This window comes from Oncorhynchus gorbuscha, linkage group LG06 (assembly GCF_021184085.1).
Source record: "Oncorhynchus gorbuscha isolate QuinsamMale2020 ecotype Even-year linkage group LG06, OgorEven_v1.0, whole genome shotgun sequence".
Classification (NCBI taxonomy): Eukaryota; Metazoa; Chordata; class Actinopteri; order Salmoniformes; family Salmonidae; genus Oncorhynchus; species Oncorhynchus gorbuscha.
Window position 1 is genome coordinate 82,447,300 of NC_060178.1, and position 26,082 is coordinate 82,473,381.

Genomic DNA, 26,082 nt, shown 5'->3' on the forward strand with positions numbered 1-26,082 from the left:
GGGACACTTTACAGTGTCCTAGAACATTTTTGAGTTAGTGTTGCAGGAAGCAAATTTCTGCTTGAAAAGGCTAGCCTTGGCTTTTCTAACTGCCTGTGTGTAATGGTTTCTAGGTTCCCTGAAAAGCTGCATATCATGGGGGCTGTTCGATGCTAATGCAGAATGCCATAGGATGTTTTTGTGTTGGTTAAGGGCAGTCAGGTCTGGGGAGAACCAAGGGCTATATCTGTTCCTGGTTCTAAACTACTTGAATGGGGCATACTTATTTAAGATGGTCAGGAAGGCATTTAAAAAAATAACCAGGCATCCTCTACTGACGGGATGAGATCAATATCCTTCCAGGATACCCCGGCCAGGTCGATTAGAAAGGCCTGCTCGCTGAAGTGTTCCAGGGAGCGTTTGACAGTGATGAGTGGACCGCTGACTCATTATGGATGCAGGCAATGAGGCAGTGATTGCTGAGATCTTGGTTGAAGACAGCAGAGGTGTATTTAGAGGGCAAGTTGGTTAGGACGATATCTATGAGGGTGCCAGTGTTTACGGCTTTAGGGAGGTACCTGGCAGGTTCATTGATAATTTGTGTGAGATTGAGGGCATCAAGCCTAGATTGTAGGATGGCTGGGGTGTTAAGCATGTTCCAGTTTAGGTCACCTAGCAGCACGAGCTCTGAAGATAGATGGGGGGCAATCAGTTCACATATGGTGTCCAGAGCACAGCTGGGGGCAGAGGATGGTCTATAGCAGGCGGCAACGGTGAGAGACTTGATTTTAGAGAGGCGTATTTTTAAATGTAGTAGTTCAAATGGTTTGGGTACAGACCTGGATAGTAAGACAGAACTCTGCAGGCTATCTTTGCAGTAGATTGCAACACCGCCCCCTTTGGCAGTTCTATCTTGTCTGAAAATGTTGTAGTTTGGGATGAAAATTTCAGAATTTTTGGTGGTCTTCCTGAGCCAGGATTCAGACACAGCTAGAACATCCGGGTTGGCAGAGTGTGCTAAAGCAGTGAATATAACAAACTTAGGGAGGAGGATTCTAATGTTAACATGCATGAAACCAAAGCTATTACGGTTACAGATGTCATCAAAAGAGAGCGCCTGGGGAATAGGAGTGGAGCTAGGCACTGCAGGGCCTGGATTCACCTCTACATCACCAGAGGAAAAGAGTAGGAGTAGGATGAGGGTACGGCTAAAAGCAATGAGAATTGGTCTTCTAGAACGTCTGAAACAGAGAGTAAAAAGAGGTTTCTGGTGGCGAGATATAATGTACAGACAAAGGTATGGTAGGATGTGGAGGTAAAGGTTTACAGTGGAGGTAAACCTAGGTATTGAGTGATGATGAGAGAGATATTGTCTCTAGAAACATCATTGAAACCAGGAGATGTCATCGCATGTGTGGGTGGTGGAACTAATAGGTTGGATAAGGTGTAGTGAGCAGGACTAGAGGCTCTACAGTGAAATAAGCCAATAAACACTAACCAGAAGAGCAATGGACAAGGCATATTGACATTAAGCAGAGGCATGCTTAGTCGAGTGATCAAAAGGGTCCAGTGAATAGTGAGGTTGGTTGGGGTCACGGCGATTCAGACAGATAGCTGGGCAATCGGTAGCAAGCCAGAATAGAATGGAGGTCTGTTTTTAGCCACTTCGTGCGTTTCCGTAGGTAGGATTAGTGGGGTTCCGTGTGGTAGAGGGGATCAATCCAATTCGCAAAAAAAAATAGATATAGTTATAGAGGCCCAAGAAAAAGAAAAACAAATGTATTTTCAGTTAACGGACCGCAGATGGGCGTTCAGGTAATGTTGCGACGGAGGAGTCAGCTGGATAACTCCCTCGGGCAGATAACGTCGGTAGTCCAGTTGTGAAGGCCCGGTGGGGCTCCGCGTTGGCAGTAAAACGGGTCCGGATAGGTGATTGTAGCCCAGGAGTGACTGATGGAACTCTTCAGCTGGCTAGCTCCGGAGTAATTGATGTTTGCTCCAGAATCGTCATAAGCCGATAGTCACACGGCTTATGTCCAGAGCGTGCGGTTGAAATCCAGGGACATGGAGAGAAAAATAGGTCTGGTATGTTCCGGTCCAAGACGCACCGCACCGTACAAAACTGGCGATAGATTTTCGAGCTAAAGGATAGCTGATGACCACAAACCGTGGTTAGCTGAATACTAACGATTAGCCAGTAAAGAAGCTAACTAGCTTTTGGCTAGCTTCTGATTAGCTTCTGGTTAGCTTCTGACTAGCTTCTCGTTAGCTTCTGGTTAGCTTCTGGTTAGCTTCTGGCTAGCTGCTGGTTAGCTCCTATGGAGGATTACAGATTTGAGGTAAATAATACTTTATTTTTTTAAATTGGTGAGGCAGGTTGTAGGAGAGTGTTTTGAAGATGAGTTTATGGAAAAGCAAAAAAATATATAAAAAGGTATGCGAAGAAAGTTGTAAATATATATATATATATACACGGGACAAGACGAGGACAAAAGACGTCTGACTGCTATGCCATCTTGGTGACATGCTCAGCCCTCCATTTCCTGTAGTCCACAATCAGCTCTAGGTTGTTGTTCTGGCACCACACTGCCAGGTCTCTGACCTCTTCCTTATAGGCTGTCTCATTGTTGTCCGTGAGCAGGCCTAACACGTCGGCAAACTTAATGTTGGTTCTGGAGTTTTGGTGAATAGGGAGTACAGGTGGGGACTAAACACGCACCGTTAAGGGGCCCCTGTGTTAAGGGTCCAATGTGTTCACCACCTGGGGTCGGCTCGTCAGGAAGTCCTGGGTCCAGTTGCAGAGGGAGGTGTTGAAACATGTACAGTACCAGTCAGAAGTTTGGACACACCTACTCATTCCAGGGCTTTTCTTTATTCTTACTGTTGTCTACATTGTAGAATAATAGTGAAGACATCAAAACTATTAAATAACTCATGTGGAATGGTGTAGTAACCAAAAAAAGTGTTCAACAATTCAAAATTGATTTTAGATTTTTCAAAGTAGCCACCCTTTGCCTTGATGACATCATTGCACACTCTTGGCATTCTCTCAACCATATGTTCCCCCATTTGGAGTTGGTCCCCCATTTGCGGTCCCCCAGCCTACACTCTTCTGGGAAGGCTTTCCACTAGATGTTAGAAAATTGCTACAGAGACTTGCTTTCATTCAGCCACAAGAGCATTAGTGAGGTCAGGCACTGATTTTGGGTGATTAGGCCTAGCTCACTGTCGGCGTTCCACTTCATCCCAAAGGTGTTCGATGGGGTTGAGGTCAGGGCTCTGCGCAGGCCAGTCAAGTTCTTCCACACCGATCTTGATGAACCATCATGCTGAAACAGGAAAGGGCCTTCCCCAAACTGTTGCCACAAAGTTGGAAGCACAGAACCATCTAGAATATGCTGTAGCATTAAGATTTTCCTTCACCAGAAATTAGGGGCCTAGCCCGAACCATGAAAAACAGCCCCAGGCCATTATTCCTCCCCTACCAACCTTTACAGTTGGCATTAGCATTTGTGATCTGACTGCCAGATGTTGAAGTGCGATACATCACTCCAGAGAATGCGTTTCCACTGCAATTTCCACTGGCGGCGAGCTTTACACCACTCCAGCCGATGCTTGGCATTGCGCATTGAGATCTTAGGCTTGTGTGCGGCTGCTCGGCCATGGAAACCCATTGTTGTTGTGCTGACGTTGTTTCCAGAGACAATTTTGAACTTGGTATTAAGTGTTGCAACTGAGGACAGACGATTTTTACGCTCTACGCGGCCGCCACTTTGTGGTTGAGATGTTATTGCTCCTAGACATTTCCACTTCACAATAACAGCACTCTTACAGTTGACCGGGACAGCTCTAGCAGGGCATACATTTCACAAACTGACTTGTTGGGAAGGTGGCATCCTATGACGTTACGCTCTTGAAAGTCACTGAGCTCTTCAGTAAGGCCATTCTACTGGCAATGTTTGTCTATGGAAATTGCATGACTGTGTGCTCGATTTCATAAACCTGTCAGCAAATCCACTAATTTGAAGAGGTGTCCACATACTTGTGTTTATATGTATTATATATATATATTATTTATATTGCATCAAAGGTAAAAGGCTTGGGATAGAGCAAGTGTCTGTCGAGACACACTAAACATTTTAAGATAAGAGAAACCATAACTCAAAGCAATGTTTACTTAAATAAAATTACTGATATTCTATATGTCTAGAAATCAATCAATGCACCAGTCAGATGCATTATTGTAGCCAGGGTCTACTGATATAGTGATTTAGAATCCAGGGCTCTAATCAAGTTGTTTGAAATCCTTTTACACTTGAAATATATTTTGGGTAGCAAAATTACATTCTCTACAGTCACAATTGGACATTATCTGGTTGACTGAAATTGTATTTCATCAGAATGGGTCGATATGGAGTGCAGAGACAGATTGGGGTCTTGAATTAGCAGCGGCTTGTTGGCTAATTACTGTATCTTTATCAATGTTGTTATACCATTCTATTACTAGTGTGAATAAATTAGGGTCAGAGAAGGAGTAACCATGTTTTTATTTGTGTTGCAGAGTAACAGATTTGTCCTCAAAGCTCCAATGGCACTACTTGTATTTATGAGAGGTATTGACATGTTGAATGCACCGAGCTGTCTGTCTAAGCTACTGGCACGCACCTCGGACACCCATGCATACCCCACACGACATGTCACAAGAGGTCTCTTCACAGCCCACAAGTCCAGAACAGACTATGGGAGGTGCACAGTACTACAAAGAGCCATGACTACATGGAACTCTATTCAAGTAACTGATGCAAGCAGTAAAATTAGATTTTAAAAAACAGATTAAAAAACACCTTATGGAACAGCGGAGACTGTGAAGCAACACAAACATAGGCACAGACACATGCATACACACACATATACGATAACCTATGCACTATACACACACATACACCTAGATTACTGTAGTACTGTAGATATGTGGTAGTGGTGGAGTAGGGGCCCGAGGGCACACAGTGTGTTGTGAAATCTGTGAATATATTGTAATGTTTAAAAAAATTATATAAACTGCCTTAATTTTGCTGGACAGTTTCATACATACAACTGTCAGTGATGTCAAAGCACCACACAGCGTGTGAAAGAAGAAATCCTTGGCCAATAGAATAGGACCTGACATTGCCACGAATTGCAGGGTGAAAAATGATATGTCCCCAAATGTGTCATTTATGTTGGCACGTTGTGTCAAGATGGGTCTCTTGGATTAGATTATGAAAATGCTTTGCCATATAAAAAAGATTGCGCAGAGAAGAATATCAAAACCACTACTGGGAAAAATGGGTTTCTGAGCTACAAAGTATTCAAATGTAAATGTTCTAAAAAAAATGTAAATGATGTTTTCTGTATTGCTTTGTATATGGCTGGCACATATGCAATAAATCCATACATCTATGTTGCCATCACAATCTCCCCATCCACTCCAAATCAACCGTTAACTAATAGTGCAAGGCAAAAGAAAATCACTTTTTGGACTAAATTAAAGACAACAGGTTTGGGTTTGGGTCAAATATAATTCAACAAAACACAGTGAAAACCTCTGTATTTTATAATATTGTGGTGGTAGTATCATGTTATGAATATGCTAGTCACAGACATGTGCTTGGGAGTTTATCTGGATCAAAATAAAAATGAAAGGAGCAAAGCCCACGTTAAAATGTAGAGGAAAACCCACCTCAGTTTTCTGAGGGGAAAGGAAGGTCACTGTGATTGTAGTTGATCCCCAAAACCTTTGTTTTTATATTTGTTTCTTTACAAAGAAAATTGTTAGTTATCACTTGCCATGTTAGAAAATGATTCAAAACACTCCCATTTTGAATGATGTCTCTGCAAATTCTCTTTTTTAATGTTCCACTGTCCTGTAAATCCCATATTTGCATATTTTTGTTGGTGTTGTAAAACACATCATTCGAACATGAATTTATGGCACATAGGCACATTTAAAAAACAATTTAGTGCAGAGACATTCAGAATGGGATTCTGATGTAAGATGAGTTAGTGTGGAGTGTTTTAGATTGTTTTGTAATATACTTTAGACATATTTGCATATTGCATTATTATCAATGGCAAGTGTTGACTCAGCTAAATATGTCTACCAATTTTGTCTGTAACGAAACAAAATATTTTAAAAAACAACGTTAAATTACAAGCACAGGAACAGTGAAAATAAAGCCACATGTAAAAATGGGATAGAGTGTTTCAGTGGGAGATACCAGAATGGCTTTCCAATAGTGTTGCTGAGTGGTCTAGTCTCAGTCCTGACTTAAATTTGATTGAAAATCTGAGACAAGTTTTGAATATTGCTGTCCATCAATGATTCACAGCCAAGTTGACCGCACTCAATATATTTTGACAACAACAATGGATTAATGTTGCCCTACAAGAGTTGTAGAAAGTTGGTAGAATCTTATTCAAAATTATCCACAGCTGTAAGGTCTGCCAAAAGAAGCTTCCTCTGATCTATAAGTTTTCTTTCATTTTGAAAATGTGGAGTAGGTTGTGTAGACCGGCAGGAAAAAAAATCTAATTCAATCCCCTTTTGGATTTAATTTTAAGGCAGCAAAATGTGAAGACTTTGCAAGGGGTGTGTAGACTTTCACTAGCGACTGTTTATACACTCCCCTACGTATTTGTTTGGACAGGGCAGCTAAAGATTTTAATTTGTCTCTATACTCCAGCATTTTGGATTTGAGATTAAATGTTTTATATGAAGCGACAGTACAGAATGTAATATTTTATTTTAGGCTATTTTCATACATATCTGTTTGACCGTTTAGAATTAATGTACTTTATGTATCTATATTTAAGTATTTGGACAAATTCACTTATATTGAGTCTTATATTAAGCCTGAGGCAAGGAACAGAGCGCAAGCCTTTTTTACAACATTATCAAATCATCAGTAACCTAAAGTTGCATCATGCAGCCCATATACACTGAGTGTAAAAACATTATGAACACCTGCTCTTTCCATGACATAGATTGATCAGGTGAATCCAGGTGAAAGCTATGATCCCTTATTGATGACACCTGTTAAATCCACTTCAATCAGTGTAGGAAGGGGAGGAGACAGGTTTTAAAGAAGGATTTTTAAGCCTTGAGACAATTTAGACATTGGTTGTGTATGTGTGCCATTCAGAGGGTAAATGGGCAAGACAAAATATTTAAGTGCCTTTGAAATGGGTATGGTAGTAGGTGCCAGCAACGGTTTGAGTGTGCCAAGAACTGCAACACTGCCGGGTTTTTCACACTCAACTGTTTCCATGTGTATTAAAACGGTCCACCACCCAAAGGACATCCAGCCAACTTGACACATTTTAGTCCATGCCCAGACGAATTGAAGGTGTTCTGATGGCAAAGGGGGTGCAACTCAATATCAGGAAGGTGTTCCTAATGTTTTGTGTTTTGATTTCTAAGACATTCTAAGGTTTGGATCATTCACAAATAATAGCTGTTTCAAATGATCACTTTTACCCTCTACATAGCCACTTCATATGCGCACTCGCTCCGGAATGGGAAAAATATACTTTCTATTTTATTCAGCTAAGTTCAATTATATTCTCCATACTATAATATCATATAATGTAAATTAATTTATTCAAATATCTTGTCTGCTAAATGAACTGGCCTACAGCCTATGGCATGTCACATAGCCAGATAGCATGCAGTAGGCCAACTCATATTCTGCTCTTCTGAAATACATTCTCTGCATATCATAATGTTTCCTTAGACCTGCATAAAATAAATAATGGATTTATTGTGATGGTGTATATTAAATTGACTTAAATGTAGATGTTTCAAGGGCGTGTGTCAGTGGATTGTATGCGTGAAGACCTGGAAATGCTACATGTGTTTATGTTAATTAATGGTACCGTGATTACCGTGAGACCGGCAGTCTTTTGCATGACAATAACAGTCTGACAAAATGTCATGACCACCACAGTCCCATACTCTGCTAAAATATTGGTAAAAGATTGAAAGGAATATCAGTCTTATTCAGTACATTTAGTTATTGCTTGCTTTTTTAAAGTCTTACCAACCTTGCCAGCAGGCATGCCAGCTAAGATAGTTACACAAGCTAGCTACTCTAACTTGTTTCATACTGCAGCCTGAAATGGCTACTTGGTAGCTAGTTATGAGGTTGGGAGATTGGTAACCTATCTGGGCTAGCGAAAGCCAACTTCATAAAATTTCTAGGTTGTATTACAAATAATTTATAAATGTATTATTATTATTTGTTTTTTAAACAGGACAAATCTGAGTGAGGTACGATGCCTCTGCAAATAAATACGTAGGGGAGTGTATATACAGTATAAGCACAGTATGCACTCCCTATTAGGTGTGTCATTTAGACTGTACTTGAAAACAAATCATAATTCGAACCAGTATTGAAGATTTGAAAGATTCTAATTGAGATACAGCTTTCAAAGTTCATACATAACAGCAAGTAATTTGATAAAGGTCAAGACTTGTCTTGTGCATCCTAGGATTCAATCACTGACTCATTTTGACTGAATATAATTGAACTTAATTGAGTTATAATGGTCAACCTTTTTAAATTTGTGCCTATGATGAATTTGTTCATGTTGATATGCAAATTGACTGTAAGATGTGATTGGAGAGGTGTCTTCTGTTAATGAGGCCAGGTCGCTTTTGTTTTTGTAATGTATATTGTAAAGGAAACAGGGAATTCTTAACAATTTATCTGCATATTGTTATACTGACCTGGCGTGTTTTGAAGATCTGTCTGAACATGTCTGAAAATGTGTTTTCTATATGTAAAGTTGGGTTAAGCAATCAATTTTAAACCGCAAAATAGTCTTTCACACAAGGAAAAAAACAACGTATGACAAGAGTATTTGGGAAGTGAGTTTTCGAAGTAAACTTGGAGAGAGAGACTGAAAATTACACTAACAAAACAGGAAAAAACTACCCCATCAAATCAATATGCTTGATCGGTAGTCCTTGTCTAGACGTTCCCATATGAATGGCTATTTTCGCAGCATGGACTGATGCAATAAAACTTGCTATGAAGAACATTAATATAAGGATAATGTACCTAGCAGAGCATTAGTTAAAGTGATAATTAACTGAAAACAATGATATCCCACACATGCATCATATGCTTAAAGTTATTGGCCTGCTACTTTTGTTAGATTGTTACAATCTCAATATGTCACAAAATGTCACTGGAACACGAGGGTTAGTTACTGTATGCACAACCTGATACTCTCGTAATTTGACAGATATCAACAACATTTATACATATAGTATATTAATGATTGTTTCCAGTATTTTGGGGAAAGTGCTACTCTTCACACATTGTGCATTTTGTCGCTTTCACAGCAGCACTTTTATACCCAGAAGAAATGTGCCTTCGTGTTCTTATTGCCATGGGCTAGATATTTTTAATTTTTATATTTAATGGATCGAGCTATGCAAAGGGAAAACAAAAATAAACAGCATCCATCTTTCATTATTATCAAGTGAATTGAAGTTAATTAAAACAATATATCCATCACATGGAGAAAAGTATAGCCTTGGCTGCTTTTGTGGCAGTCCTGTTTGGCTAGAATTCAGTTAAAATACTTTTCTTTCTGGTCTCAATGTAGAGTACTGCATACTGTAATACAGCTCCATCAGTTAACTGTCAGCAGGAAGTAGTTTTGCATGTGTTTAGGAATTGGAGGCTAAACTCAATCAATCACAATGTCAACACTCAGCAAATTCTTGTCCAAAATACAAAAGTAGAGTTTCGGGATATTGTAACAACCTGGGATAGCTAAGACTAGCTTTTTTCAAATTATGTAATGGCCGTTTGTTGTAAAAAAAGTAAAATATCATATCATTTGTTCCACGCATGTCAATAAAGAAATCTCTTAACTCAGTGCCATATTATTAGTCACAAGGCAGTAGGTTGACTGTATTACCACTTGCCACTTGAGTAATTACAATGTTACCGTGCAAGCACAGTCAAGCAACTCAAGCATCATTCTGCCCACCCCTCTGCACACCGTCATCTGCCATTCTAAAAACGTGTGGGTTGACCATAAAAGAGAAAGCCCTCATAAGCCAGAACACATTTTTCTTTCCCCACTTTAATTTTACTGAGGGTGGTATGAAGAGGCAAGGATCAATATCTGTTGATGGTTTAAGAGTAAACGCCCTCTTTAGGGGTCTCTGTTGCGTAGCAATGCATGGTTCCACTTGTCCGATAAGCCCTTTCTCGAGAGCTCACTGATATTCAAAAGACAAATGCGATTCTACTGAAGAGGCTTTAGGCTGGTGGCAGCAACACTGATGTTTGTGCCCATGAAGACATTTTTCATTTTTATATGCAGATATCTTCCTCTCCAACAGATATGCATGAAATACATAAGCTCTTCAAGGACCATCTTTTCAGCTGGTAACCAAACACAATTTGTACCATGCTGTGAGTACAGCTAGACACAAAATGTCCCTAAATTTGTTCTTAATACAGCTGGGTATGCCAAATCTTCCTGAAAAATATGTAACTCCAGATTGCATTTTGGAAGGATTGCAAAGTTCATGCATTTAAACAAATTACCCAACTAAGAAAGTGTTACGAAATGTGATGTATCTGCTCAGGGCAGTCAAAACAATACAAGACAAGATCCATGACTGCTAGTCTAGTCACTCCATGGGATTCGTTCGGACAAGGCAAATGATACATGGGGGCAAAACAGATGCTGAAGTTAGCCACAAACGTCTGAGCTGATGCGCCAGGGAAGAATGAACAGCCTCCCGAGCAACAGGTTCTGTGGGAAATTGACTTACACCCCCTTCCGACTTAATGCATCTTCATTTAACAGCTTGCACTCACATTTACATCTGTCATTCCCCATTCAATGTGGATTGATATTTTGTGCCTGGATGAAACCTCCATAGGGCCACAAAGTGTATGGGGACCACAATGGATCCAGCCATAGTACTGTCACATAAAATATTTGTTCCATTCTGTATTTTATGTGATATTTGGCTGAATGACCATTAGTTACATACTTTTTAAAATGGGAATGTTTTCACGAATGCCAACATATACACATTGATAGTGAGTGTGAGGGACTGCAAGGTAGCTTCTCATCATATCTTCTCATCAAATCTCCAACAGTGAGCAGTTCTGGAGCAGCCCTCTTCTCTGAACCAACACAAACTGCAGGGGATGTTACATTTAGCTGGCTAGTGATGCAATCATTTTGGGCAGGCAGCGGGGGAAGCAGATGCAGTCTGTTGACAGTGTATATTCTGTCATTTCAGATGTCGTTAAAACGTGTCAATTTGTTGTGGAGGCTTAGAGATCTTAATGGATGCCCATCATTTTCACATTATAGGTAATCATTGAAATCTAGGCCTACTTGAAAACCAACTTGTGTTTCTCATTGAGCGCCCAGTAATGAGGAAGTGCATGAATATTAGAATTTAAAAGGGTTTATTCTTCACCCTTGAAAACAAACAGAACTTCACATGTGAAGTTTAATGGTCTTGTCTTGTCATTAGATGATTAAACTGACAAACAATTATTTAAAAATAAAATCGATAAGGTTCATTATGCAATCACTATGCTGCCAGCACACATGAATTAATCAACTTTTTCTATCTGAAAAAAGATGCTATATGGAGACTGCTAATAAAAACTTAATGACAGAGAAAGAAAAGTGTCAGAGTAAGACATAAAAAAACAGTCTCAAAAAGTGCATGCAAAGTGCACAACACTGCATAATAAATGCCCCTCAGCTGTGACAGAATTGGAAGAAACGAACCATTTATTTAGACAGAAAGGCCTCCATTGATTTCTACATTAAGGATGTCTCAGGTGAAATATCAGTCTCTGTAGATTTGGCATGGGTAGGAAAGGAAAGTGAGTCATTCCTTCAGAAAATCCCTGTCGTATTGGGGAGACGTGCCATTGTCCTTAGTTAACACCATACATATGGTAACATCAAAGGCTGTTGCTCATGATTTAAGACAATGGGCGTCATTTTCTGTCTGTCGGACTTCTTCTTCCAGTGTTTTTGCCCTATATACCACTTCTGTTTTGTGCAGCATCATAGAAGGGAAATTCCAGCAACATTGTCACATTGTAGATTTATGTGATCTATAATATTTCTGTCTGTGTCTCTTGAATGTAGAATTGCAGATATTAGATACTGTAAGAACTATTTAGTATAAACATGTGGAGTGTCTCAAAATCTTCAAATTGTCTTTCAACTACTTCATCTTGGCTTATGTAGCCATTACAATCCTGTGTTTGTAGTAATCCCTTGATTCATGAAGAAGGCTGAGGGCTGGACTAAAAAGAGACTATATTACTCACAATACAACTTACAGCATTTATTTCAAAATCCCAAATAGTGAATCCATCCACGGGATTGAATAAATTATGTAGGTAACCGCAAAACTGTTGCATTCCAATGGCTTTTTAAAAAGACATGTCATCTAGATCTGAACAAATACTGGTCATTTTACACATTTGGGGAGATGAAGGTTATGCTGAATGTGCAGGCTTGGAGACTTCTCTTCATTACGTACATTATGTGACTTGTTTAGATTAACATTAGTTTACTGTAGGTACTTATGCTTGTTTTGTCTAAGGCGGGACAGTAGGAACATGCATTCGCAAAGTATTCAGACCCCTTTCCCTTTTCCACATTTTGTTATGTTACAGCCTTATTCTAAAATGGATTAAATAAAACATTTTCCTCATCAATCTACATACAATGCCTCATAATGACAAAGCGGAAACAGGTTTTTAGAAATATTTGCAAATTTATAAAACATAAAAAACTGAATTACATCAGTATTCAGACCCTTTGCTATGATAATTGAAATTGAGCTCAGATCCTGTTTCCATTGATCATCCTTGAGATGTTTCTACAACTTGATTGGAGTCCACCTGTGGTAAATTCAATTGATTTACATGATTTGGAAAGGCACACACCTGTCTATAGGTCCCACAGTTGTCAGAGCGAAAACCAAACCATGAGGTCGAAAGAATTGTCTGTAGAGCTCTGAGACAGGATTGTGTCGAGGCACAGATCTGGGGAAAGGTACCAAAAACTTTCTGTAGCATTAACCTTGCGCAGGCTTAAACACTGGCATACACTGATTTATAAGGCCATACTGGGTAAAATGCCATTTTATCTCTGTTATTTTTTAAAAATCAGGTCGGTAAATAAATATCAATTACGGTCCCATTCTCATTTGCTTTTAACAGTACCAAGAATTAGAACAGGTCATGGTAGAAATAGTTTCAGTTAATCAGCTTCGTGGTACTGGAATTCTCTCCTGAACATTTAAAAATTTGATGATCTAGTCTCGTTGGTGGAATTGAAACATTTGATGATTGATTTGATCGATGTAAATATCATAGAAATGTGTAATTGTCTTTTGTACAGCTGTTTTTTAGTCAAGACATTTGTTTTTTTAACATATTATGTCATTGTTGTACTGTATGTGTCTATAGTTTTGTTTAATGTTGTGTTAGTGTATGTAAATAGTTTTGTCTGAAACCTTGTTCCCCCTGCTGCTATTGGACCAGGTCTCTCTTGAAAAAGAGATGTTATCTCAATGAGAAAAACCTGTACAAGTAAAGGTAAAACAAAAATAAAAATGAGAAAGAAGATTTTCTGTTCTGATGAAACCAATATTGAACTCTTTGAACTGAATGCCAAGTGTCACGTCTGGAGGAAACCTGGCACCATCCCTACGGTGAAGTATGGTGGTGGCAGCATCATGCTGTGGGGATGTTTTTCAGCGGCAGGGACTTGGAGACTAGTCAGGATTGAGGGCAGGATGAGCGGAGCAAAGTACAGAGAGTTCCTTTATATGAAAACCTGCTCCAGAGTGCTCAGAACCTCAGACTGGGGCAAAGGTTCACCTTCCAACAGGACAACTATCCTAAGCAGACAGCCAATACAACGCACAGCCACTTACATGAAATTAGGGAAATACCGGAATGTCCTTGAGTGGCCCAGCCAGAGCCCGGACTTAAAGCCGATCTAACATCTCTGGAGAGGCCTGAAAATAGCTGTGCAGCAACGCTCCCCATCCAACCTGACAGAGTTTGAGTGGATTTGCAGAGAAGAATGTGAGAAACTCATACAGGTATACCAATCGTGTAGCATCATACCCAAGAAGATTTGAGGCTGTAATCACTGCCAAATGTGCTTCAACAAAGTACTGAGTAAAGGGTCTGAATACTCACTGTATGTAAATGTGATATTTCAGTTTCTTATTTTAATACATTTGCAAAACATTCTATAAACCATTTTTTTGCTTTGTCATTATGGGGTATTGTGTGTAGATTGATGAGGGGAAAAAATAAGTTAATCCATTTTACAATAACCCTAACAAAATGTGGAACATTTCAAAGGTGTCTGAAAACTTCCATTCTTATATTATATTTATTTGTAGAATGTCTTGCTCTATGCAGAGGCCCTTCAGGTGCCCTTTGAGTAATAGACCTGTCCTCAATTGCTGGACACCGCAATATCCTCCTTTCCAGTTCCTGCCCCCCACAGTGGTGATTTCCTACACCTTCAGATCCATGTCAGTTCCTAACTGAGATGATTCAGTCAGTCTTATCCACTGGGGTAGCGGTATGACAGAGATGGTCTGATCCATAAGGGAAAGGGGGCGGGAGTCAGGGGGCAGGGGGCAGGGGGGCAGGGGGAGGACTCAGTCTGAATATAGATGCTTGTATCAGGCTTTCACTATTGATTTTATTTCCAGTTCGGAAAAAGGAACTGCAATAAGACATGAAGCTCATTCAAGATCTAATCAGCACAGAGGTAGTTATTTCAAAGGTCCACAGAACACAACACTAAGGAGGCAGCATTTGCATTCGGGGCATGCAGTTATTTATTTATATTGAGTTACATGGGGGTGGTAGGTAGCCTAGTGGTTAGAGTGTTGGGCACGTAACCGAAAGGTTGCTTGATCAAATCCCTGAGCTGGCAAGGTACTTTTGGATTATAATTGGATCGTAAGGATCGTATGAATGTCCTGCTTAATAATATAATGTTTGTGTAATCGTCGCCAATCAACTGCATTATACTTAAAAAACATTCAACATCAACCAGTAAATTGCTCTTTGGCTAGCTTTGCTACCAGCCTATGTTAATGAGAGTTAGCATTCTAGCTAACAACTACTGTATCCAAAAACGAATCTTAGTGATTGTTCAAGCAATAACCAAAACAAAAAGTGTTTATGTTTAGAACTAATAACTAGAAGGCTATGTTGAATTGGCACAGATGGCTTTCTGCAGTTGGCTTTCTGTGCTTCAAGTTTACAAGATGTTTAATAATTCCCTCATTTCATGTAAGGCACCAATAAAACTGTCATGGATATTCTGGCTAAATTGAAATACATGTTAACTTTAACTAGGCAAGTCAGTTAAGAACAAATTCTTACTTGCAATGATGGTGTAGGAACAGTGGGTTAACTGACTTGTTCAGGGGCAGAACGACACATTTTTACCTTGTAAAGGTGGTACTGCGAAATGCTCTCCTAAGCTTTTTTTGCATTGCGATCTATGAGAATCCCGTGTTTTCCCCCACAGTTGTGAAATTGTGAATAGTGACTACCGTATACTGTATTATATACAACATATATAAAAAAGTATGTGGACAGCCCTTCAAATCAGTGCATTCGACTATTTTAGCCACACCTGTTCCTGACAGGTATATAAAATCTAGGTAAAAAGCAGTCATTCTGCCCCTGAACAAGGCAGTTTTTTTTTTCGTTTTTTTTTACCATTATTTAACTAGGCAAGTCAGTTAAGAACAAATTGTTATTTTCAATGACGGCCTGGGTTAACTGCCTGTTCAGGGGCAGAACAACAGATTTGTACCTTGCCAGTTCAGGGATTTGAACTTGCAACCTTCCTGTTACTAGTCCAACACCACTGTTCCTAGGCCGTCATTAAAAATAACAATTTGTTCTTAAATGACTTGCCTAGTTAAATAAAGGTAAAATAAAGTAAATAAATAAGTAAAATAGACAAACATTAGCAATACAATGGCCTTACTGAAGAGCTCAGTGACTTTCAATGGGGCACCATCATAGGGTGCCACCTTTCCAGCAAGTCAGTTTGTAAAATATTTGCCCTGCTAGATCTGCCAAGGTCAACTGTACGTGCTGCTATTGTGAAGTTTTGCTCCATAAAGCATCAGAATTCTATCCGGAATTGCATCATAAAATTGCATCCCCCTTATTTTGTGACGCAGACTGGTCCCTAGGCTGGTTGTGTTCACGTCAAATTAAAAGGTAATACAAAAGTGATGTTAAATTACATCTTTACTATAAAAAACACATAGGAGGTCCCTTGAAAAAAATAGAGACCCCCAAATGTCACAGATATAATTCACACTAGTGAATCTTTTGACACAGTTAGTTGGGAGTTTACAGGATGTAACAATGCTCTTTGACATGAACCCTGGAAGCTAAGGTTTTGGAATGTGTTTTAAAGATCAGAAAAACGATCTTATTTCTGGTATCTGTTGGGCAGTACCAAAGTAGATACATTTCATTTGATAAGACCGGCAATGTTTTGTTTAAAATATTTAAAAATTAACAAAGGATGATGTTTTAGTTATGCATGTTTAAATATTTATTATATTAATTAACCTCTTTGTGTAATTAAAATGGCAAAAGTACATTTAACCATAGAAACAATAATTGAACTACCTTTCTAAAATGTTAATACACGTGGAAAGGCGGTGCTGAATAAAATATGTTTATTTCAACCTGATGACAAAGGAGTTGTGTACAAATTTTCTTAGTGAAGATGGATGTGACTCCTCTGTTCTGACTGAGAACAGAGGAGCCCTGTGGGTGATGAGGACCTGAAATGATCTTGGTGCTAGACTCATGACAATAGAATAGCACTTGGGCCTGCCGTGGAAATGAATTGAGTTTATTAATCTATACGGTTTGTTTTTCAGTGCTACCAAGTCACACATGTGGAAATCCAGGGTTGATACCAAAAGGAATAATTCATGGAACAAGGTACAACATGGGAGACAAGATCCGTTACAGTTGTCTCATGGGATATATACTGGAGGGACATGCTGTACTCACTTGTATTGTGAGTCCAGGTACTGGAGCATCATGGGACTTTCCAGCACCATTTTGTCGAGGTAAGACACTACATTTTAAGTTTGTAGTGGGGGGCAAGAATATCAATATTTACATATTAGTCCCAGGGTTCTACAGCTGCACCATCGAATAGCATCCTGACCGGTTGTATCACCGCCTGGCATTGTGACTGCTCGGCATCTGACCGTAAGGCACTACAAAGGGTAGTGCGTACGGCCCAGTACATCACTTTGGCCAAGCTTCCTGCCATCCAGGACCTATATACTAGAAGGTGACAGAGGAAATCCCCCAAAATGGTCAAAGACTCCAGTCACCCAAGTTATAGACTGTTTTCTCTGGTACCGCACTGCAAGCGGTACCGGAGCATCAAGTCTAGGACCAAAAGGCTCCTTAACAGCTTCTACACCCAAGCCATAAGACTGCTGAACAATTAATCAAATGGCCACCAGATTATTTATATTGACCCCCCCCCCCCCACTTGTTTTTTACACTGCTGCTACTCACTGTTTATTATCTATGTATAGTCACTTCATCCCTATCTACATGTACAAATTACCTCGTCTAACCTGTACCCCTGCACATTGACTCGATACCGGTTCCCCCTGTATATAGCCTCTTTATTGTTATTTTATTGTGTTACTTTTAATAATTTTTTACTTTAGTTTATTTGGTAAATATTTTCTTAACTCTTTCTTGAACTGGATTGTTGGTCAAGGGTTTGTAAGTAAGCATTTCACGGTAAGGTCTACACATGTTGTACTCGGCGCATGTGACAAATAAAGTTTGATTTGATCCTGGATCATCATTTAGCTGTGTTGATCCTGCATCATCATTTAGCTGTTGATCCTGGATCATCATTTAGTTGTGTTGATCCTGTATCGTCATTTAGCTGTGTTGATCCTGCATCATCATTTAGCTGTTGATCCTGGATCATCATTTAGTTGTGTTGATCCTGGATCATCATTTAGCTGTGTTGATCCTGGATCGTCATTGAGGTGTGTTGATCCTGTATCGTCATTTAGCGGTGTTGATCCTGGATCGTCATTTAGCGGTGTTGATCCTGGATCGTCATTTAGTTGTGTTGATCCTGCATCATCATTTAGCTGTGTTGATCCTGGATCGTCATTGAGGTGTGTTGATCCTGTATCGTCATTTAGCTGTGTTGATCCTGGATCGTCATTTAGTTGTGTTGATCCTGGATCGTCATTTAGCTGTGTTGATCCTGCATCGTCATTTAGTTGTGTTGATCCTGGATCATCATTTAGCTGTGTTGATCCTGGATCGTCATTTAGTTGTGTTGATCCTGGATCATCATTTATCTGTGTTCTTACTGGGTCACTATTAAGCAGTATTGATCCTGGGTTGTCATTTATTTGTGTTGACCTAGTGTATCATTAAGATGTAGTGATCCTGGATTGTCCTAGATCCTGGAACCTGAAGTATCAAATTGTAGGTTTTAGAGGTCTTTGAAAGGTCACAAGGCCATAGCTTCCAATTGTCATTGTTTTTGTTGTTAAACTTGCAACCTGCAACGACAAACAACATTTATTTTACACATTTGCCAATCTTGTCTCAGGAGCGATGCCAATCTTAGCTGTCAAACCTTTATCTCCCACAAGTGAATATTCATCCACTCAGTAGGAGCTGTAACAATTGAAAGAGTCAGGACTCAGTCGAGAAGGATTTATTTTCTAAGAGCAAGTTGTGACCCAGTCAGTAATGCAATTTTGTCTTACTTATTTTCTTCCTTTAGCCGAAGGAGCTTGCGGTGGGACATTGAGGGGAACAACAGGGACGATATCAAGTTCACATTTCCCTTCAGAGTATGAGAATAATGCAGACTGCACATGGAGTATTCTGGCTGAACCAGGTGACACCATCGCCCTGGTCTTTAGTGATTTCCAGCTGGAAGACAGATACGACTTTCTGGAGATAAGTGGGACTGAGGCGCCATCAATTTGGTAAGTAATTAACAACCGCAATATAATTATAGCACCTCTTGTATTCTAATGGTAGCAACTGCCATGGCAACAATTATCTGCTAATTGCTCGAAAAGTCATTGAGGGACATGATGGTGATTTACTCATATATGAAAGCTATAAGTTAAAGTACTATTGTGTTATACGTTTGATCCCTGTTTGTCAATAATATACCTATAGTTTCAACTGAGAGAATATAAAGATGAGTCAAAGTTTTACAGGACCTCACAACACTGCTTAATTTTGTCCTGTCAACAGCTAAGGTATGACATGAGACATTTCAGGACTTGAAACCTGACACTTTGAGGACCGGTCCATTTGACAATTCCTTGACAAAATAAAATGTACGACGTGTTGTCAGTGGAATGCCACTTCAATGCAGAGAGCTATAGTGTGTGTTCTGAGCAGAATGGGATGACATATCTGTACAGCATATCTACACAGCATGTGAAGACTGTGGAGACTGCCTGTGAAGACTGTTGAAGAGGCTTCCATTTTTGTTAGGGAGCAGGGTTGGGTAGGTTACTTTCTAAATGTAATCTGTTAGTTGCTAGTTACCTGTCCAAAATTGTAATCAGTCATGCAATTTTTGGATTACCCAAACTCAGTAATGTAATCTGATTACATTCAGTTACTTTTAGATTACTTTCCCAGTAAGAGGCATTAGAAGAAGACAAAACATTTTACCAATTGAACCCCATCTATTGCAGGATACATCAATGTTAAAGTTTACATAGCTGGCCATATATGGATGTTAAATTTTACTTTATGTGTTGGTTATGTAGGCTTCTTCTAACCCATCGCTTTCTACTACATATAATAATATGATTAAATTGTATCTTTACATTAAAAACCATTCTATCAGAATTCCAGTCATTCCAGTAAATGTTATACCCCTTGATCTTCAAGACTAGGACTTAGAGATGAGTCAAATTGTTTTACCTGAGCATAACCCCAAAACGAATGACTTATTAGCCAGCCCTATTCTGTTGTTTATGATTTTGTTGTCATGGAGGACTGATTGGGCTCATTGATTCGAGTTGAAAAATATATGCTGCGCTCATTTGAGCGCTACTGAAAGTGCTATTTACATGTGAAAAATGAATGCCATATGCTGCATTTGCTATAGGCCTGTTGTTGAACTTTTTGTTGGCGACACTTTTATATCTTGATCATTTGAATCCATTTAAAGTGCAAATCCACAGATGAAAAATAACAAAATGCCACCCTGCCTCTGTTTTGGTAAAAAGCTGAGGGATGGGCCTGGAGAAATGTAACCACTCTCAGATTAATAGACAGAGCTATGGATGCAAGGACTGACCATCAATGATATCAACATTATAGTTTTAACCATGTTATGAGGCTATACAGTTTTTGTTTACATTTACAATGTTTACAAACATTGGAGAAAAACAAGCTTATATTTTGGGTTCTTATGGAGTGTGACAGTTGAACTAAGCTCATGAGACATTTCTATGTTATATTCTTCAAGAATCAATGGAGATATTTAATTTATAAGTCCACAAATGGATGTAGAAACTACAGATTGCCAATTTAAGTGTGCGAGTTCAAGTGTGCGAGTTTGACCATGTGCCCATTAGGCTTATTGATTAAAAACAACTATCAGCATGAATTATATTGAGCAATTAAAGCCCCACTTTTATTCTATAGGTGTCACGCCCTGACCATAGAGAGCTTTTTATTTTCTATGTTGGTTAGGTCGGGGTGTGACTAAGGGTGGGTTATCTAGGTGAATATATATATATATATATATATATATATATATATATATATATGCTGGCCTGGTATGGTTCCTAATCAAAGGCAGCTGTTTATCGTTGTCTCTGATTGAGGATAATATTTAGGCAGCCATTTTCCCATTGTGCTTTGTGGGATCTTGACCATGTATAGTTGTCTGTGAGCATTATAGCAGCAGCTCCTTTCGGTTTGCATTTATTGTTTTCTTTGAGTTTCACTTCAAAATAAAGGGGATGGAACCACACCACGCTGCATCTTGGTCCACTCATTGTAACGATCGTGACAATAGGCTGGGATCCGCACTGTGCAGCTGTTGCAAGAATGCATTTTTCACTGGCTGTCCACTGGCTTCAAAAACAATGATTGATTGGAAGCTTAAACTTCTTGAATTCAACCATTATTGGGGTTCAAATACAGCTTTAGATTTTTGAACAGCCATCCACAACAACCACAAGGCGCAAATAGCTAAATGTGAGAGCATCAGTGTGATTCACATCAATGCGCTTTGTAGATAACAGTAATAAGTGATTCCCGTATCGCCTGTAGACTGCACCACTGCTGTCATCCTTACCGCCAAGCATTTATTCCAGTTGGATCGTCTTTGGATGCCGACAGCAGTCGTTCCATTGGAAGACATAGCTTGGACTGAAGCCAACAAAAGCCTATTCCCGCTCTTTTCCCACGATCCCTCCAACCCATTTGGTGTGTCATCATAGTGGTCTCTAACTTCTGGTTAGACTCGCTCAGGTGGAACAAACTTAATTAATCTTGCACCTTTTTTCAATGCTTATTTGAATGTCATTAAGAGAATAGAGAAGTTTCAGATTATTAAAAAACCTCCTTTCGAAATGTAAAAGTAATCCTCAAAGTAATCATGTTTTTGCTGGTAACATGTAATCCAACAATGTGGTGTCCATTTTAGGACGTCTTTTTCACTAGGGATCGGCACCGATGTGGAACATCTATATCGATGTCAGTTGCATTTTTTCAATATGATATCAATATCATATTAGTTTTATGAATAACATTGCATTACTGCAGCATCCCATGATAAATGGGTGAGCCTGGCTCCCAAGTGGGTGGCCCTCCCAGGCCCTCCCATGGCTGTGCCCCTGCCCAGTCATGTGAAATACATAGATTAGGGCCTAATTTATTTATTTAAATTGACTGATTTCCTTATATAAACGATATATTGCGTGTTTATATTTTTGTTCATTATATATCACCAATCCTCCCTCCAAAGGACCCTTCTATGGATTACATTTAGTGAAAATCGCCAAAATCATGGTCTTGTTCTGTTCTAGTATTGTGAGGAATAACCCATATGTCAATGTGCACACTGCCAAAGATGTTCTCTTTTTCAGGTTGATGCTATGCATCCGTCATTTAAGAAACAACTCAAACCAATGACTCACAAGATCTGCGTTTGCACCACCTAATATTTGATAGCAGAAATCCGCACCCGGAGCATGGATAGAGGAATGACATCAACATCAAAGCAAAGCTTGACAGTTTTTCATACTTTAAGTCTACTCAGCTTGTGGAAATAGAGTTTAAAAGTAGGTGGCAATATCTTCTTTAGCTGTGGATAGCACAAATAGATGCTAATTCCGATAGGGAATTCTACTATCTGATTAATTGTATTTTTATTAGCAATAGTTATTGCTGGGTGATGTTATGTCTTCAATTAGCATGTAAAAGTCCCATAAGTTAAAGTCAATGAAAAGTACTTCACTGAACTCAAAATAGGTCAAAGTAATATTTTCAGGAGCTGCTCTCACTGTCAATTACAGAAGTACACTTCGCTAGCATTAATCAATGATAAGTTACAGGAGTTGAAAAACTAGGCAGTCACTAGGTAACAATAATCACTACCCTCATTCTTCTGTCTATTAAAGTCTGAAAGGGGCAAGGGAGCATCAATCGTTTGAGTGACTTTCACACAGCCTTTCAAAGTCAGTTAGTGTCTTATAACATTGCTCTGCTACTGACATTGTTGTGCACTCTGATGATTGGAGGCAGTTTTATAGACATACCATTTATGATATGGTAAGAAGACCACACACGTGACCTTAACATCCAGAACTCTTCCACCTCCTAGACATGTGTCCAGAGATGTTTGGAATTCATACTTCAACTTCAGAAGTTCTACGCGGTCCTTGCCCATGAGACATTGTGAAATAAGTCTAGTGGTTTGTTGGACAAAAATGATACTATTCAGTAAAAATACTTGGGAGTCATAAAGCAAATACATGTTGCTAATTAGACACATGGGTCGTTCCATCAATTGATTGCCTTTTATGTCCGTCAGACATTGTGTACGTTTTGATAAAAGGCTAAATTTAACAGTTGCATCAAATGCTCTAACTAGTCTAAACCATGTAAAACATTTCAAGAGCAGTGTGTTTTTGTTCAAATAAATGTGTTTTCTCAGAAAATCCCAATTTTGGCATGTCACAAGTCATTTTCGTCCCACTTCTAGGACTAAATTCTAGTACTTTTTCTTAATTTAACTTTTTGAGATGGGAAAACATGTTTGTTATGAAGTTGAAACGTGCTCTTTATGATAGAATGTTAAAATAAGAAGAAATAAATAGTTATTTCTGACAAAAGTACACTACCCAAAAGGCACTCCATTTGTCAAATGAGATACATACAGTAAGAATGTGAAATGTCAGAATAATAGTAGAGAGAATTATATATTTCAGATTTGATTTCTTTCATCACATTCCCAGTGGTTCAGAAGTTTACATACACTCAATTAGTATTTGGTTACATCACCTTTTAAATTGTATAACTTAGGTCAAACGTTTCAGCTAGCCTTCCACAAGCTTCCCACAATAAGTTGGGTGAATTTCAGCCCATTCCTCCTGACAGAGCTGATGTAACTGAGTCAGGTTTGTCGGCCTAATTGCTCGCACACGCTTTTTCAGTTCTGCCCACAAATGTTCTATAGGTTTGAGGGCAGGGCTTTGTGATGGCCACTCCAATACCTTGGCTTTGTTATCCTTAAGCCATTTTGCCACAACTTTGGAAGTATGTTTGGGATCATTGTCCATTTGGAAGAACCATTTGCGTCCAAGATTTAACTTCCTGACTGATGTCTTGAGATGTTGCTTCAATATATCCACGTAATATTCCTGCCTCATGATGTCATCTATTTTGTGAAGTGCACCCGTCCCTCCTGCAGCAAAGCACCAACACAACATGATGCTGCCATCCCCGTGCTTCACGGTTGGGATGGTGTTCTTCGGCTTGCAAGCCACCCCCTTTTTCCTCCAAACATAACGATGGTCATTATGGCCAAACAGTTCTATTTATGTTTCATCAGACCAGAAGACATTTCTCCAAAAAGTACATTTTTTTTGCATTTGCAAACCACAGTCTGGCTTTTTTATGGCAGTTTTGGAGCAGTGGCTTCTTCCTTGCTGAGCGGCCTTTGAGATTATGTCCATATAGGACTAGTTTTACTGTGGATATAGATACTTTTGTACCTGTTTCCTCCAGCATCTTCACAATTTGCACTTTTCACACCAGAGTACGTTCATCTCTAGGAGACAGAACGTGTCTCCTTCCTGAGTGATATGACACCTATGTGGTCCCAAGGTGTTTATACTTGAGTGCTATTGTTTGTATAGATGAATGTGAGAACTTCAGGTGTTTGGAAATTGCTCCCAAGAATGAACCAGACTTGTGGAGATCTACAATTTTTTATGAGGTCTTGGCTGATTTCTATTGATTTTGATGTCAAAATCAGCAAAGAGGCACTGAGTTTGAAGGTAGGCCGTGAAATACATCCACAGGTACACCTCCAATTGACTCAAATGATGTCAGTTAGCCTATCAGGAGCTTCTAAAGCCATGACATCTTTTTCTGGAATTTTCCAAGCTGTTTAAAGGCACAATCAACTTAGTGTATGTAAACCTCTGACCACTGGAATTGTGATACGGTAAATTATAAGTGAAATAATCTGTCTGTAAACAATTGTTGTAAAAATGACTTGTGTCATGCACAAAGTATATGTCCTAAACGACTTGCCAAAACTATAGTTTGTTAACAAGAAATTTGTGGAGTGGTTGAAAAACTAGTTTTAATGACTCCAACCTAAGTGTATGTAAACTTCCGACTTCAACTGTATATTGATATAACACCTGGAGTTGACAGGGACTGCTTTTGTCTGAATTAAATAACCTCAGACAAATTGATAAGATTATAGAATATTAGATCTTCGTCACTGGTACGTTGTTGACACAAGAGGTGGTAATTGATATACAGACAGACATGAATGAATGTTGAACAAGATTGACAACTGAGAGTGTGAACAAATTCCTGTTTACATATCCTCCTCTTGGGAAGTTCCCTAAAAGGCTTTCCTCAGCATTTTCCACCACATGATCTTGGCAGACAGGTGCCTGACAAGCTGTCATGTCAGGGTTAATAATAAATAATAAAAAATATGTTAATTTCATAATTGAACTTTCCAGCCAGTGTCAAGATTAGTTATTTCATTTACGCTGACTCTAAGGTGTAAGAGTTGTGATACAAATTAAACCAATGGATTTCTTCAACTTGAGTTGTTAAAATCAATGTTAATGTTCTCTTTCAAATGACATTTTTGGAAGTTTTGAAAGCTTGCTTAAAATGCACTGCACATAATATTAGTATAATTAATGTACCTGAAGCATCACTATTCACTTTGCAACAGATATGGAGGAGATGCAGAAATCTACTACCATGGCGTCAAATTTAACATTTTAGTAATTTAGCAGACACTCCTATCCAGAGCGACTTACAGGAGCAATTAGGGTTAAGTACCTTGCTAGTCGGCTCAGGGATTCAAACAAGCAACATTTTGATTGTTGGCCCAACGCTCTTAACCGCAAGGCTACCTGCCGCCAACTATTAAGTCACATGACACCTTTTAACAATTTCAATTCAGATTAGGATATAATCATCGGAAACATAAAATGTTTGACAGAAATTACAATGACCATATTTAACAGAAGCACAATTATCCAATTATCTATGTAAGACTCTTTTTTGCACCTGTCAAATGCCAATCATGTTATTTGAACATGACAGAGGCCCCATAAACTCTCAGGCAGAATAATGGATGTTGAATGCATTTGACACATCTCATGTGTGACAACAGATATTTGCATCTAATATGCATAGATGATGTGGGTGATGTGGAGGTAAACCC

The 26,082-nt window shown here is 39.0% G+C and overlaps 1 protein-coding gene across 1 annotated transcript in view; it reads left to right on the forward strand.

Annotated features, from left to right (window-relative positions):
- LOC124038747 (CUB and sushi domain-containing protein 1-like) overlaps window positions 1-26,082 on the forward strand; it is a 374,488-nt gene that overhangs the window by 134,248 nt on the left and 214,158 nt on the right. Inside the window, 2 exon segments of the mRNA XM_046354821.1 lie at window positions 16,988-17,182; window positions 18,895-19,102. Coding sequence (XP_046210777.1) covers window positions 16,988-17,182; window positions 18,895-19,102 — 403 coding nt within the window.